Below are 14,777 nucleotides of genomic sequence, written 5' to 3' on the forward strand. Positions count from 1 at the left end.
TGCATGTTTGCAGATCCAGAATTTTTAGCGCTCTCATATAGGCTGAAATGCTGAATTTTATAACTTGTAACAGTGCAAAAAACGTTAATGCAAAATTGTTCATAGAGAAGCATGCAAACCCGGTTTAGTTTTGCACCAAGAAAAACTGAACATGCTGTTCATGCTTGAATCCTCTTGTCTTCAAATGGTCTACTGTCAACACATTGTCCATAGCCATCAGCCAAGCAAAAGCTTCCACCCGAGGTGGAAGTAATCAAGGGATTTACTTCTCAAGAAGCGTGTTTGCCTTTCATGACAATTGGGAACCAATTGACAGATTTTCCTACTAAGGCAATGTGAAAACCAAGTTTGAAATCTCAGAAAACAAAGCATGGTGAGTGTTGAGATTGTGCTGATAACATCCTTTGTTTTTATTTATAATGTTTAGTTACAGTTATTAGGCCCAAGGCCCATTAGTTTATCTTTTGTTTTATTTATAATGTTTAGTTAGAGTTATCAGGCCCAAGGTCCATTGGTTTATGTTTAGTTGATAGTATGCTCTTATGTTTTAATAGTGGCCGACTTACTAAGGGTATACTTGTCATTGTATCCCTTTTTTAGTTTGAGTATATAAGACAATGAAAGGGGCAGCCAGACCTAATTCTGTTTTGGCTTCTCCCCATTCTCTTCAATGTTTCTCTTCTTCTCTTCTCTGCACAATCTTTTTCTTTTCTTTTCTATACAGTTTTTAAATCAGATCAGTTTTTTGCACTTTCTACTTGGTGAGAATAGCTCAATGGGGAGCTGTGTATCATAATCAAGGTATTTATTGTCTCTGTACATCTTTTACATAAACAATGGCTCTACAAGGGTAATCAGCTGCTAACCTTTCTCCCAAAATTGTTCTTTTCTCTCCTAGTTTTTTCCTTTTCTAATTTTTTGTTATTTTCACATCAATGACCAAGGGGGATATAGAAGTTTTATTTATGCACAAACTGTGATCTAAATTATAAAGCAAACATCTAACACAAACAAATCAGTATCCTGACAACAGAGAAAAGTGTCAAAAATCCAACCTGTAATCCAGCGTATATATGATGTGGACTATTGAGATCCCACGAACATGACCATGCAGAGACCTAGAAATACCATGTTTATTCAGAAAATATTTATACAGAGTTAAGTGGTACCAAAAAAATACGAAAACAAAGATAAAGATAGAAGTACACCAGTTTTCCTGGGGTTCATAAACGAGACCAAAAATAAATAAAGAAACAAAATAGAACTAGGGGATGGAGTTATGCAGAAAGTATTTTGATTTTCCCTTTCCTGTTGCCATGCTGTATTATATATACTTAGGCATAACATTGTTTCAAGTACACAAAAAATTAATTTCCATTTCTCTCTACAATTCAATCCACCCCTTCAAATTGCATTTAACTAATCCTCCTCAACCAACAATGGTCTCTAAAAATAAACCTTGGAGATTTAAAGACAGTTGGAAAGATCCAAGTAAAGAAAACCAATAATAAGACCAACAACAATAAAAAGTGTTAAAAATAACATTTTTTTTATTGTTGTGTTAGAAGTAATATTACTCATATTAGAATGGGTAGCAGAAGCTGTTTTGTAATTTAGAGTAGGAAGCAGGGCAATTTTGTCCTTCTACTTTAAAATTACTAAAAGAGGGTTTTTTTTGGTAACTTCATGTATTCAACAATCCTAACATATCTTCTGTAGGCAATCACAGATAAAAGAGGCCAGGTGACTTGGCTGAAGAGAGATGGAGCGTAGGCTCGTGGAGGTAGGGCGATGGAGAAGAGATTTGAAGGTTGAAGCTAAGAATTTCTGGTTCGAGGAAGTTGGAGTCCAAGGTAAGATGAGCTTAAAGATAAGGGAAGGGAGGAGGGCTATGGTTCTGGTGACTGGGGTAGAAGTAGTAAGGCAAGCAAAGCAACAAACAAGAGGTTGGAACAAAGGAAGGTAAGACTTACATGGTCAAAAGCAGGAAGAATACTAAGGGATGTTATCTGACTTTGATTGAGTTCTTTGGAAAAGGAAAGAAACAGATGGTATGCTTCCCGGAAGGAAGACAGAAACAAGGATGGAAGGATGTTAGCAGGGTATTTGAGGAGTTTTTATGCCGTGGAGGAACAGTTACGAATGAGAGTCCAGTAAGAGAGGAGGTGGAAATTCAGGGGGCTACCTTGTCTGGAAACTTAGAACAGGAGCCTGTGGTTATAGTGAAAGCCAACAAACAGTGTAGACTGTTGGATTACCCGATTAAGGAAGAATGGGAAAGTAAGTTTATAATCCAAACAGGGATACAGGTTACGGATTGGAGGAAAGTTGCAGATCTATTAACGTTGAAGCTAAGACTGAAAAATGTGTTCATTGTAACCCCATTTGATAAATGCAAAGCTTTAGTGGACTTTTGAGAGAAAAAAGTAGATCTCTCGGCTATTAATTTTCAGACGAATTAGGAGCTTTTACAATCTTCATATGGAATCCTCTCTCTAACTCTAAGGATTACGTTGTTGAAGATGGGGTACTGGTGCCTTTTCATCTTCGGAGGCAAGAAGTAGCAGAATCCATTGCACTGATGTGTGGAGGGCGACTAGGCAGTGCTTATTAGGGAGATTCTGAGGTAGAGTCCTGAAAAGAAAAAAAAAAAAGAAAAGAAAAGAAAAGAAAAAGAAAGGTAATTAAGAAAGGAAGACTAAAAGGATTAAAATCCTCTCCTGGAATGTTAGGGGATTGAGGGAGGATAAGAGAAGGATGGTGGTGAGAGAGTTGATTAGAAGGCTTAAGCCAGATGTGGTCTGCCTTCAAGAAACTAAACTGGAGGAGTTGGGTTACGAGAGAAGTCTGAAATCTGGGGTTCAGGTGTTGGGGAATGGTTGGATATGAATGCAGTAGGGCTTTCAGGGGGCTTGGTCATGATCTGGGACCCAAATGTGCTCTTGAAGGTAGGGGAGAAGGTGGAAGAATTTCCGGTGTCGGTCTGTCTCAAATCAGCGCAGGGAGGTGAGTGGAGTTGGGGAGTCACCAATGTCTATGGCCCGAATGAGGAAGGTAGGAGGGAGGAGTACTAGGAGGAGCTAGAAGAAGTTAGACGATCTTGGGGGAGGAAGCTCTGAAAAGAATTTCAGGAGACTATGCCCCGGGCCCGGATGGGTTTAACTTTGCATTTATTAAACACTGCTGGTCTATGCCAGAAAACGAGTTCATGTCAATGTTTAAAGAGCTGTTTGACTCAAAGTACCTTGATAAGCTAACAAATGCCTCATTTATTTCTTTGGTTCCTAAAAAGGGTGGGGCCTTGGACATTAAAGACTTCAGACCCATAAGTTTAATTGGCAGTGAAGTCTTATCGTGGAGGTTGAAGAGAGTGCTTCATGAAGTGGTGGGAGAGTCTCAAATGGCTTTGTGGAGGGAAGACAAATTCTGGATGGAGTTCTTGTAGCAAGCGAATGTATTGACTCCAGGATCAGGTCTGGTAGGCTGGGGCTGGTGTGTAAAATCGACATTGAGAAGGCATATGACCATGTGGAATGGGGTTTCTTGGAGGAAATTCAAAGATTGATGGGTTTCAGGTAAAATGGAGGAGATGGATTTACGCTTGTGCGTTTACGGTTTCTTTCTCAATGCTGTTGAACAGAGTTTGTTCAGAGTTCTTTCAAGCATCCAGGGGCCTGCGGCAGGGAGATCCCCTGTCCCCTCTCCTCTTTGTATTGGTAATGGAGGTTCTTAACTTGCTGCTTGCTAAAGGGGTCCAATATGGATTTATTGAGGGATTCAAAGCCGGGTCTGATGGTCCGTGTATACCACAGCTGCAATATGCTGACAACACGCTGATTTTCTTAGATGCTTCTATTGACCAAGTCCTTAGCCTGAGAGCAATTCTGGCGAACGTTGAGATGTTGACAGGTCTAAAAGTGAATCTAGCAAAGAGCCCTATCATTGGGATAGGGGAAGTGGAGAGAGAAGTATTGTTGAACTGTGCTGCTCTGTTCAAATGTCAAGTTGGATATGTGGAAGGCTGGTTGGTGCCAAATCTTCCGCTTTATCTATTTAGAGGCCAATAATTGAGAGAGTGGAGAGGAAGCTGGATATGTGGAAGGCTAAGTATTTATCCTTGGGAGGCAGAATTACCTTGGTTAGAAGCGTTCTGTCTAGCTTTCTAACGTATTATATTTCTCTCTTAAGAATTCCAGCTGAGGTGGCTAAGAAAATTGATAGGCTGCAGAGGGAGTTTCTCTGGGAAGGGGTGGGAGGTCCTAAGAAGTTTCACTTAGTGAGTTGGGATTTGGTTTGCAGACCAAAGAAGAATGAGGGGTTGGGAATTAGAAGGCTGAAAGTGTTTAATAGGGCTTTACTGGGTAAGGGGTTGTGGAGTTGGATTAGAAAAGAAGAAGGATTCTCTATGGAGGAGGGTGGTGGCTGGTAAGTAAGGGGTGGTTGGCTTCGGTTGGGAGTCTAGAGAGGTTTCAGCATCTTTTGGGGTGAAGGTCTGGAAAGGTATCATGAAGTTCAACCAAGATTTCAGAGATCTTACCTGTTTCTTAGTCGGGGATGGATCTAGAATTAAATTTTGGGAGGATAACTGGTGTGGAGTGGGGAGGTTGTGTGAGGTTTGTCCCAAACTTTACAGGCTGGTTGACCATGATGTTTCAATCAGTCATTGCTATGAGAAGCGGGGGGACAAGGTGATCTGGTGCCCGAAGTTTAGGAGACCTCTATGGGAAAGGGAGGTGAAGGAATGTGTAAAGCTTCTGGAAGCTTTGGAGGATTCAAAGGTTTCTAGTTCCTCAAGGAACGAACTGTGGTGGAAGGAGTGTAAGAATGAAGTTCACAGTGAAGTCATTCTATTTAGCTCTGGGAAGAAACCAGCTGGGGGAAGAGAGTTGTAACGGTGTGTGGGGTAACCCTGTTCCACCTAGGGTGGAGGCATTTGCATGGTTGGTGGCTATGGATAGTGTCCTTACCACTGATCATCTGAAGTCAAGAGGATTTCACATGGCAAACATTTGCCATATGTGTAAAGAACGTGAGTAACCAATTCTCCACTTGTTCCTCTGGTGCTCAATGGATAAGACATGCTGGAGTTATTATTCAGATTTGTTTGGTATGCAGCTTTTCCTCCTTGAGTCTCCGGAAGAGATCTTTTCCAAATGGCCTTCCTACAAGGACAGCAAAAAAGCAAGAGTAGTGTGGAGCTGCATTCCTTTTGCTGTGTGTTCGTCTATCTGGAGAGAAACAAACAGAAGAGTATTCAAGGATAGTCAACGAGAGTTAGAGAAGGTGGTGGAATCTATTGGAAGTTTAATAGCTTTACTGTGAATTGTGAGTTGAAGGAAAGGTTGATCAAAGTCCCTTAAAAGAGTCTGGCCCATGTGACCCTTTAAACAGTCACATGGGTGGTAGGAACCATAACACAATGGGGGACGTTAGCTCAGGTCTATCATCTTCTTCAACATGGACTAACAGTAGCCCCGAAGCCAAATCTGGATAGAGAACCTCTATGCAATGGGTTCCCCTCAAAAGAGAGAAAGAACAGGGCTGTGGGAAGGGGCAAGCTACAGAGCTTTGGAAGGAAACCGCAAGTAGATTCTTTCCTAAAAAATTGTTCTCAGCAGAACCAACCTAGCAAAGACTGTGACCCTCCTTGCACCCAGGAAAAGAACGATAGGGGGGGTGAATGGGGAGAAGGATTTGGGACCTAATTGAACAGTCACTAGAAGACCTAAAGAGGAAGGAGATGGAGAAAGACAAAACCACTAATAATGAGAATAGCAATGAGAAAGTAACTCCAGGTTCGAGAGAAGACAGTATTGGTAGAGGATAAGGAAGGGAGGGTGAAAAAAACGAAGAAGACTAAGTGGCAGGGTTTGTGGAGCAGTTGGGGTGTAAGGATTTGGGACTCGATGGCTTTTTGTAAAATGGCAAGTTAGAGGTTGACCTGAACCAGTTTTGTAATTTCTACCTAAAAAAAAAAAAAGAAGAACCAGTATTGTAACTGGTCACAGGTCTGAACGCCCAGGTACAGGTTGAAAACACTGCTTAAAACTTAAACTGTAGGGATAGCCAAAAGTTCATTATATCAAACAGCTCCAACATGTCCCGGATCGGTATGCAATGTAAACATTTCATTCATATAAAGCATAGATTATCAGAAAACCATGACAGAGATGCAAATGTTGGCATACAAGATAAAACTCTACGTTGCTCATCATTTTCCTTGAGATACATAAAAATATAATAAATGGAATATTCTAAAAAGATGGTTTAGAGCATGCAATTTTTAACGTAGAAGTTCTTTTATTTAGGGAAATGAGTATCACACAACAGAGATTAAAGCCTTACCGGTAAATCATATGAGAGGACAATATTATTGCTTTCCATGCTGAAACAAATAGAACAAACCAAGTCAAATACTTCCAAAACAGACATTAGTAGCACTGCAATAACAGAAAGAATCATCTATTTAGTGAGAAGTGTACCTGAGAACTGATAATTTCTTCCCCAGGAAAGCTAGAAGTGATAATCTACCAGAAGAAGGGGACAAATGCAAATCTTTCACAGCTCTGGTGCTGGGAGGAAGCTGTATATCTTCATTTTCATGTGGATACATCAGGCCAATCTATAAAATATGAGATTTTCAACCCAATCATTCTAGAAGTATCATAGCAAAGTTCAAAAAACAATCAAAGAGATTACATTGTTGTTAAATCAATATATTAGGCTTGCCATTAAAAAACAGTACTTTTGTGAGCACATGTGCTCCACCCATTCCAGAAAGTCTCCGTGCAAGAATCAAAATTTGGCTAGAAGTATCAATATCAAAAATCCGCGCACCAGCGAGACCCAATTCTTCCTGCAGAGACTAAAACTCTTAGAAGCAATATATTTGCAATGACTAAAACTGATAAGGTCAAATATTCAGTTTTTTTATCAATAATTGGTTATGCTTTTTGGACACGAAATATGTGCAACAATGATATAAAAGTTGTATGTGTGTGTGATCGGACATAAAAAAGTAAACAACAGATGTGCCCTTGATTATGAAAGAGAAGCGATATGAGAAGAAGAATGAAAGAACTAAGGCTGAAAACAGAGGAAATCAAACTCAACTGTCAACCTCTAACTGCCACCCTCTTTTATTAATATTATATTAAATTGCAAAATTACATATGTTCCCTTGATTAATAATGAGAAAACTTTGGTTCTTGTATTTCAGAAATTATACTTCAGGTTCAACTTCAGACCATTGATCTTTCTCATAGAGGAGTTATTCAGCTTGATACCTGAAAACTTTGGTTTGCTCCAATACCCCTTTGCCCGGTTCTGTGGTTCAAGGCTGATTTGAGGTTCAGCTTATTTCTTGGATGCAGTACTCCATTTCGCACCTATATTTAGAGATTCCATTTTCCCCACGATATGATTTTCTTTCCACTCCTCTTATCTTCCTCTCATTATTCTCTCTTTTCAGCTCTCTTCTTGTTTTAACACCAGAATTTATTTATTTCTTTGATTTTTGTTTTTGAATTGTTCAACAAGAGTACTTTATATTTCAATTTTTAAGTTCCTCTAGTAACAAGCATCTATATATAATGATTAAAAAACAAGTATCTATGTACATAACAAATAACCAATGCAGCACCTTTAATACAAAGTGGCAAGGTGGAGACCCCCATTGTCCGATATTTGAGGAAAGACTCTGTCCTGAAAAGATATTTTGCAAGAATTGCATTAGCACTAGTTTAAAATAAATGTTGACAGTTATGGACTCTCAATATAACACCACCAACCAAATTGTACTAGCCAACATCGTATGCAAAAGTCTTAGGTTTTATCAATTGAAATATTGTACACACCAAGTGCATTTTTTTTACAAGTAAACAAAGAATATATTAAAAAGCAAAGAGAATAGGCATTACAAGCATCCCACAGGGAGGCAAGAGGTGTTACCTCTCACTTAAACTTTATAGAAGATAGAATCAAATCAATTACAACTGTGTCCAATACAAACTGTCCCTATTAACCCCTTTTTTAGCTAAGCCATCTGCCATAGCATTATCTGTTCTCCTAATCCAAGAGATTTTCAGGTTCATGTTTCTGGTTATCCATTCAAACTTTATCATTACATCCCTAAAACACCATATTATAGACTCCAGATCCTTGAGCCACCCTATCACCAGTTCTGAGTCCCACCCTATCACCAGTTCTGAGTCCCCTTCAATCTCCACATTTGTTAGGCCCATCTCATTTGCAATCCAAAGCTCTCTCATAGACACAAGCAGCTCCACCCTGATGAAATCCCCAACACAAGCAGTCAAGATTGCCTTGACTGCTCCCATCAAAATTTAGTTTCACGAAGTCCGCAACTGGGGATTTCCATAACATCTTTTCCTTTTTCTTTTCTGGAAGAACTTCTGGACACTACACCCCAATTTCTCCAAACGTCATCAAAGGACCAAGAGAAAAAAGAATCCAGGGTCCGCGGCCAAGGTATCACGTCTATCACCCTTACCAAAATACAGTCACTTGCCACTTCTACGCACCTCTCCTTTCCTGAGAAAATTCTGTTATTTCTTTGTTTTTTTTTTTTTTTTTTGAAAGGTAAGGTAAAATTTTATTTCATAGAAAAAACACAAGGTACAACAGATTCCAAGACAATAGAAAGACTAGTCCAGAATCAAAGATAGATTACAGACTCCAAATGGACTGAGATCTGAACAACTCAGGCACATTCAGGTGCTTGAATTCATCAGTTATAGACACCCAGGAGATCAGATTTCTGACCGCCTGCTGCACTACCTCATCAGAGCTCTTTGGCTTGTTACAAAAGACTATTGTTTCTTTCTGACCACAGGGACCAAAGAATAGCTGCAGGAATTGTTTTCCCGACTAATTTTCCTTTTTTCTTCAAGCCTGAAAGTTTCCAGCTAAACAGGAGGTTTTTGACTGATCTCGACATGACCCAGCAGACTCCAACAGATTTAAGAAAATGCTCCCACACTCTTGAAGAGACCAAGCAATGGATGCTTAGGTGATCTGTAGATTCAGGCAACAGTTCACATACCCCACAAGAGAGGTTTGAGAGCTGCAGACTCCTCTCCAAGCTGACTTTAGAAAGCTATTTGTTAAGCACCATAGTCCACACCAGGAAGTTGGATTTGGAAGGAGAAACTGCATTCCTGATTTGTTTACAGGGAAAATTAACAAGCCCTGTGCTGCCAAGCTTAGAGGTCAAGGACTTGACTGAGAAGTAGTCATCCCTACTCCATTTCCAGATCCACTTGTCCTCACTAATTACATCAATACTCTGACCCTGTAATAGTTCCAACAGATCCAACACCCCATTTACCTCCCAATCAGACAGGGCTCTTCTAAACTGGGGATTCCAAGTTACTGTGCTGTTGGAGAAGACATAGGACTCAGCCACTGAAACATAAACACCAGGGATCCCTCCAAAATTTTACTCTGACACCTCTGCCCACCTTGAACCCCACACATTTCAAGAAAACAGGTTGGCTTTTTATGTCTTTCCAAACTCAGCAGTCCCAACTTGAGAAGGGGTCTTGAGGTTTCCAATTACCCCAGTCCACCCCATACTTGGAGGCAATTAAGTTTCACCACCAGGAGTGTCTTTCAGCAGCAAATCTCCAGCACCACTTACCGAGCAAAGCAGAATTTATCACCTTCAGCTTCCTAATACCTAGACCCCCTTCCTCTCTAGGTAAGCATACTTTATCCCAGTTGACAAGATAAATTTTCATCTCTTCTTCCCAATCCCTCCAAAAAAAGTTTCTCTGCAGGCTTTCAATTTTTTTGGCAACTTTGGCTGGGATAGGAAAGAGGGACAGGAAATAGGTGGGGAGGTTGGACAGAGTGCTCTTGATGAGGGTCACTCTACCCCCAGCTGAAAGGTATTTAGCCTTCCAAGAAGATAACTTTTTCTCTGATTTCTCAATGACTGGATCCCATATAGCAGAAGAGGAGCACTTTGCCTCAAGAGAAAGCCCCAAGTACTTCGCAGGGAAGAAATCCACCTGGCAAGCCAAAACCCTTGCACACTCCTCCAAATTTGAGATATGCCCTACCGGAATGATTTTACTTTAATGCAGATTAACTTTAAGGCTTGACACCACCTCAAACCAATAAAGGATCCCTAATAAGATTTCCAACTGATCTGTTAAGGCATCTAGGAAACAGAGCGCGTCATCAGCAAACTGCAGGATGTTAACTTTTTTTTCTTGAGGAGCAATTGCGAAGCCTTCCCAAAGCCCATTCTCTGCAGCCTTTAGGGAGAACTGAGAAAGAATCTCCATTAGGCAAATAAAGAGAAGGGGGAAGAGGGGATCTCCCTGTCACAGGCCTCTAGAGCTTTCAAAGAACCCAGTAGATTGACCATTTATTAGAACTGAGAACTTAGGGGAGGAAACACACACTTCGATCCAATTTCTTCATTTCTGACCAAATTTCATTTTCTCCAGCACCAAATCCAAACATCTCTAATTTATGTGATCATAGGATTTTTCAATGTCTAGTTTACACACCAGTCCAGGTGTCCCCTCAATTTGTCTCGAGTCAATGAGCTCATTTGCCACAGGAACTGAATCAAGCATTTGTCTCCCCAGGACAAAAGCACACTGATTGCTTGAGATCACACCACTCGGCACCACTTTCATTCTTTCAGCCAACACTTACCAGAATTGTGTAGAAATTGTTCAGGAGATTAATAGGTCTGAAGTCCCTAAGGTTTGTGGCCCCCTCAATCTTCAGAATCAGTGTCACAAAAGTGGCATTAAGGCTTCTTTGCAAGGAAGCATTACTGAGAAAATCCTGAAAGATCTTCAGAAGATCTCGTTTAATAACACCCAAGCATTTGATGTAGAAGAGATTAGATAGACCATCCGGTCCAAGGATTTCTCTCCATCCATCTTAAGGATTGCTAACTTGATTTCCTCTTCGGTAAAAGGTCTCTCAAGAAACAGAGATTTTTCACGACTTAGCTGCTTGAAAGGAAGGTCCAAAGGGAAAGGTCTTCTGGCCCATTTTCCTTTATAAAGGTTTTTATAGAAAGAAGTAGCTAGCACTTTTATTTCAGTCATTGACTCCCCCACCCTTCCATCCCATTCCAACTTGCTAATTGAGGAAGCCATCATCCTTGCATTAGCCATTTTGTGAAAGAAGCATGTGTTTTTATCACCCAACCTCAACCAAGCCACTTTTTCTCTGTCTCCATTTGATTTCTTCCTTTTCTGCCAACTTATCATAATTAGCCTTTGCCTGGATTCTTTTTTGTCTCAAATCTGCCTAGATTGGACTTACCTCTTCAGCCCTATCTATTTCTTCAATAACATTCAGACAATCTTTTTTCCCAGTTTCCAACCCAAGACTATTTTCAAGCTTCCAGATTTTGACCTTTTCTTTAATTTCCCCCATTTTCTTTGCAAGGATGTAAGAACTAGTACCCTCTACCTGCATCCCACTCCAAACTGAATTCAGCAAAGAAATAAAATTTTCTTCTTCAAACCAAGCATTCTCAAATTTGAAGGGAGTCTTGGTTTTCTCGCAAAAAGATTCATCCCAGTTTGAAGAAACTAGGAATCGATTCGACCTTAGGGGACTCCTGGTTGTTTGTCCATGCGCATTGAGCACCTACTAGAAAATTATTTATGAATTCAGCAAACAGGTTCATCACCCATGTTCTTCTACCTCTTGAGTTTTTTTCCCTTAGTGGATAAAATAGCATTGAAGTCACCCCCAATAACCGACAGGTAAGTGAAGGTAACTCTCTTTATCAGCCAATTCCTCCCAAAAAGAATTTGCAAGCTAGCAACTATTGAACCATACACATTCATTATTTTACACCGCTTCCCATCCAAAAGTTCCAAAATCACTGAGACTGAGAACAGCCCAATTCTGTGGGAGAGGATTTTACAACCCACAGGATTCCAAAGAGTTAACAGACCCCCAGCACTGCCTGCAGCGTGCTTAGCCCTCCGCTTAACTTGACCTTCCCCCCAAATACCCTAAACAACACCCGCATCCATTTTTTCCAGCTTAGTTTCTTGCAACAAAACGATTTGAGAGTTTGATCTTTTAAAAGCATCACACACCACCAGCCTTCTTCTTCCCAACCCTAAACCCCTAACATTCCAAGATAAAATTTTTAGATCCACTAAGACTAAAGAAAAGAAAGGGTAAACACTTTGTTTTGCTCATAATTCACAAAAAAAAAATAATAATAACTTGAGTAGAATTAGGGTTTCCCTATTCAGGGTATATAAGTATGCACTATGTCTGCAAAAACCCCTTAACTATATTCCTTAGAGGAAATACCCTTTGATTTTGATTTTATGTGAAAGAGTTACTTTGTAAGGGTTAAACCCAATAACAGGTATAAGCAGGTCCATCAGCTTGGACTCTTAATGGGTTATACCCATGAGTGGGCCCCACAATCGGTGAAAGGTCATGGGACCCACCCACTATTGGGTACTTATCCATTATGCTGATTTAATGGTGGGCATGGACCATTTAAGTATTTCACAATGGGTCATATTGACAAGTGGCACCCACTATACTGATTTAATAGTGAGCATGGCCCATTTTAATATTTTAACAGTGAGCCCGCTAATAAATGGGACCCATTATGCTAATCTGACAGTGGATATGGCCCACTTTGATATTTTAAACAATTATTTTAACAGTAGGCCCCGCTGATGGGTGGGGCCCATTATGATGACTTGATAGTTTTAAACTTGAATATTGTAACAGTAGGCCCTGCTAACAAATAGGTCCCATTATGTTGATTTGATAGTGGGCATGGCCCACTTTGGTGTTTTCCATTTGAATATTTTAAGAATGGGCCCTGTTGACCAATGGGACTCGTTATGTTGATTTGATAGTGGGCATAGCCCACTTTGACATTTTAAACTTGAATATTTTAATAGTGAGCCCTGCTGATAAGTGGAACCCACTATGTTGATTTGATAGTGGGCATAGCCCACTTTGACATTTTAAACTTGAATATTTTAACAATGAGCCCCGTTGATAAGTGGGACCCACTATGTTGATTAAATAGTGGGCATGGCCCACTTTAATATTTTAAGCTTAAATGTTCTAACAATGGGACCCACTATACTGATTTGATAGTAGGACTCACTATGTTGCATGGGTCCCACCAAGTCAAGTTACTTAAAACCTGTTATAGGTATGGCCCACTACAGCATTAACTCATTATTAAACTTTACGTTTATATATGGTGAGTGGGACCCACCAAGCCAAAAACAATTCAGAATTTTGTAACAGTGGATTATTCACTGCCAATTTTCCTTTGAAATGGATAAAATCTACCAAATATTACAATCTATTATTAAATCTTATTTGGGTTTATAGTGGGTGGGACCCACCAAACCAGCAATTATAACAATGAGTCCACTATGTTGATTTCAACAATGAGTGACAACCCCCCAATCAATTTATATTTAGCTTTGAATGTGGTGAACAGGATCCACCGATTGCAACACTATGATCTACTATTGCAAGGTAATTTGATAGGAACCCACCAATTCATGACAGTTCACAGTTGTCAACAGTGGGGTCAAATTATATTTTATATATCTTTTTATGACAGAGGAGTGAGTCTTAACTTACATATTTTAGTTTGTTTATATGTGGTGGTATAATTTTATCCTTTCAAGGTGGATAAGATCCACCTTGAATTGCCGCCCATTCTCAAACTTCTTCTCTTCTCTTCTCTTCTCTTCTCTTCCTCTTCTACTGCTGTACTTCAGCAAACATGGTATCAGAGCTCCATTCAGCCTGACTGATTGCAGCAAGTTTCTTTCTTCTTTCCCTCTTCTCTGTTCTTTTTTTCTTTTCTCTTAGCTCTGCTACTGTGAAGAAACCCTAGGACAGATCGTTGACAACAAAAAGGTCTGTGTCTAGGGTTTCTCTTGGCTGTAGGGCCCAAGGGGAGTTTTTCCCAGAAGCTTATGCCCTACTAGTGGTTCTGCAGCAGTTAGTAGCCATTTGGCTACTAGAGAGATCTGTGTAGAACAGATCTAGCTAGAAGGACTGAGTGGACAGTCCTAGTTGTCTGGGAGATTGAACAGTTCGCAGGGGGTGGTCACAGCCCACATTCGACTTCCAGAAGCGGTGTTTTTTGACCTTTGGAACTACTCTCAGCCCAGAACTGATTACAGAGAGTGCTTCAGTCCAGTTACAGAGGGTGTTTTCAGCTTAGTAACAGCTCCGGTGAGTCTGAAATCTTGTTCCTCTTGTTGAGATTACAGTTGTGGTTACTGTAAGAGGAAGAATATGTCTTCAATATCAGGAGAAGTGACTTCTAAGGACAATAGGACTGGTGGAAGGTCTTCAAACCTGGAAAACCCAAATATGTATAGCTTGCATATCACCGGTGTATTGTTAGATGAATAACTCTTCAGAGAATGGTCTGTTTCAGCCAAGCTTTTCATTACTTCCCAGTACCTTATGGGTTATTTATATGGACAGAAGAAGGAACCTAAAGAGGATGATGCTGATTACTCAATTTGGTGTAAGGAAAATGCTACTGTTATGCCCTGGCTGCTTGCCTCAATGACTCCAAAAGTGGTTAGGACTGTTCAACACTTCCCTATTGCCTCTAAGAGTTGAGAGAAGGTGTATAAAACCTATGGACAGCGGAAGAACAATGCAAGAATTTAATAGCCTTACCCAATATATTGTTGCATTGAGACAAGGGGGTATGTCTATTGCAACTTACTTTGCAACTTTAGAAGGACTAT

At 40.2% G+C, this 14,777-nt stretch overlaps 1 protein-coding gene across 1 annotated transcript in view; it reads right to left on the reverse strand.

Moving 5' to 3' along the window:
- LOC148870917 (uncharacterized) overlaps window positions 1-14,777 on the reverse strand; it is a 72,916-nt gene that overhangs the window by 21,720 nt on the left and 36,419 nt on the right. Inside the window, exons 7-11 of the mRNA XM_088972431.1 lie at window positions 7,643-7,704; window positions 6,746-6,856; window positions 6,483-6,622; window positions 6,346-6,385; window positions 1,056-1,118 (exon numbers count right to left, since the gene is read on the reverse strand). Of these exons, the coding sequence (XP_088828557.1) occupies window positions 1,056-1,118; window positions 6,346-6,385; window positions 6,483-6,622; window positions 6,746-6,856; window positions 7,643-7,704 (416 nt within the window). The remainder of the gene's footprint in view (window positions 1-1,055; window positions 1,119-6,345; window positions 6,386-6,482; window positions 6,623-6,745; window positions 6,857-7,642; window positions 7,705-14,777) is intronic.

The sequence above is a fragment of the Nelumbo lutea genome, chromosome 2 (genome assembly GCF_056320005.1).
Source record: "Nelumbo lutea isolate HS-2025 chromosome 2, American lotus-T2T, whole genome shotgun sequence".
In the NCBI taxonomy this organism is placed as follows: Eukaryota; Viridiplantae; Streptophyta; class Magnoliopsida; order Proteales; family Nelumbonaceae; genus Nelumbo; species Nelumbo lutea.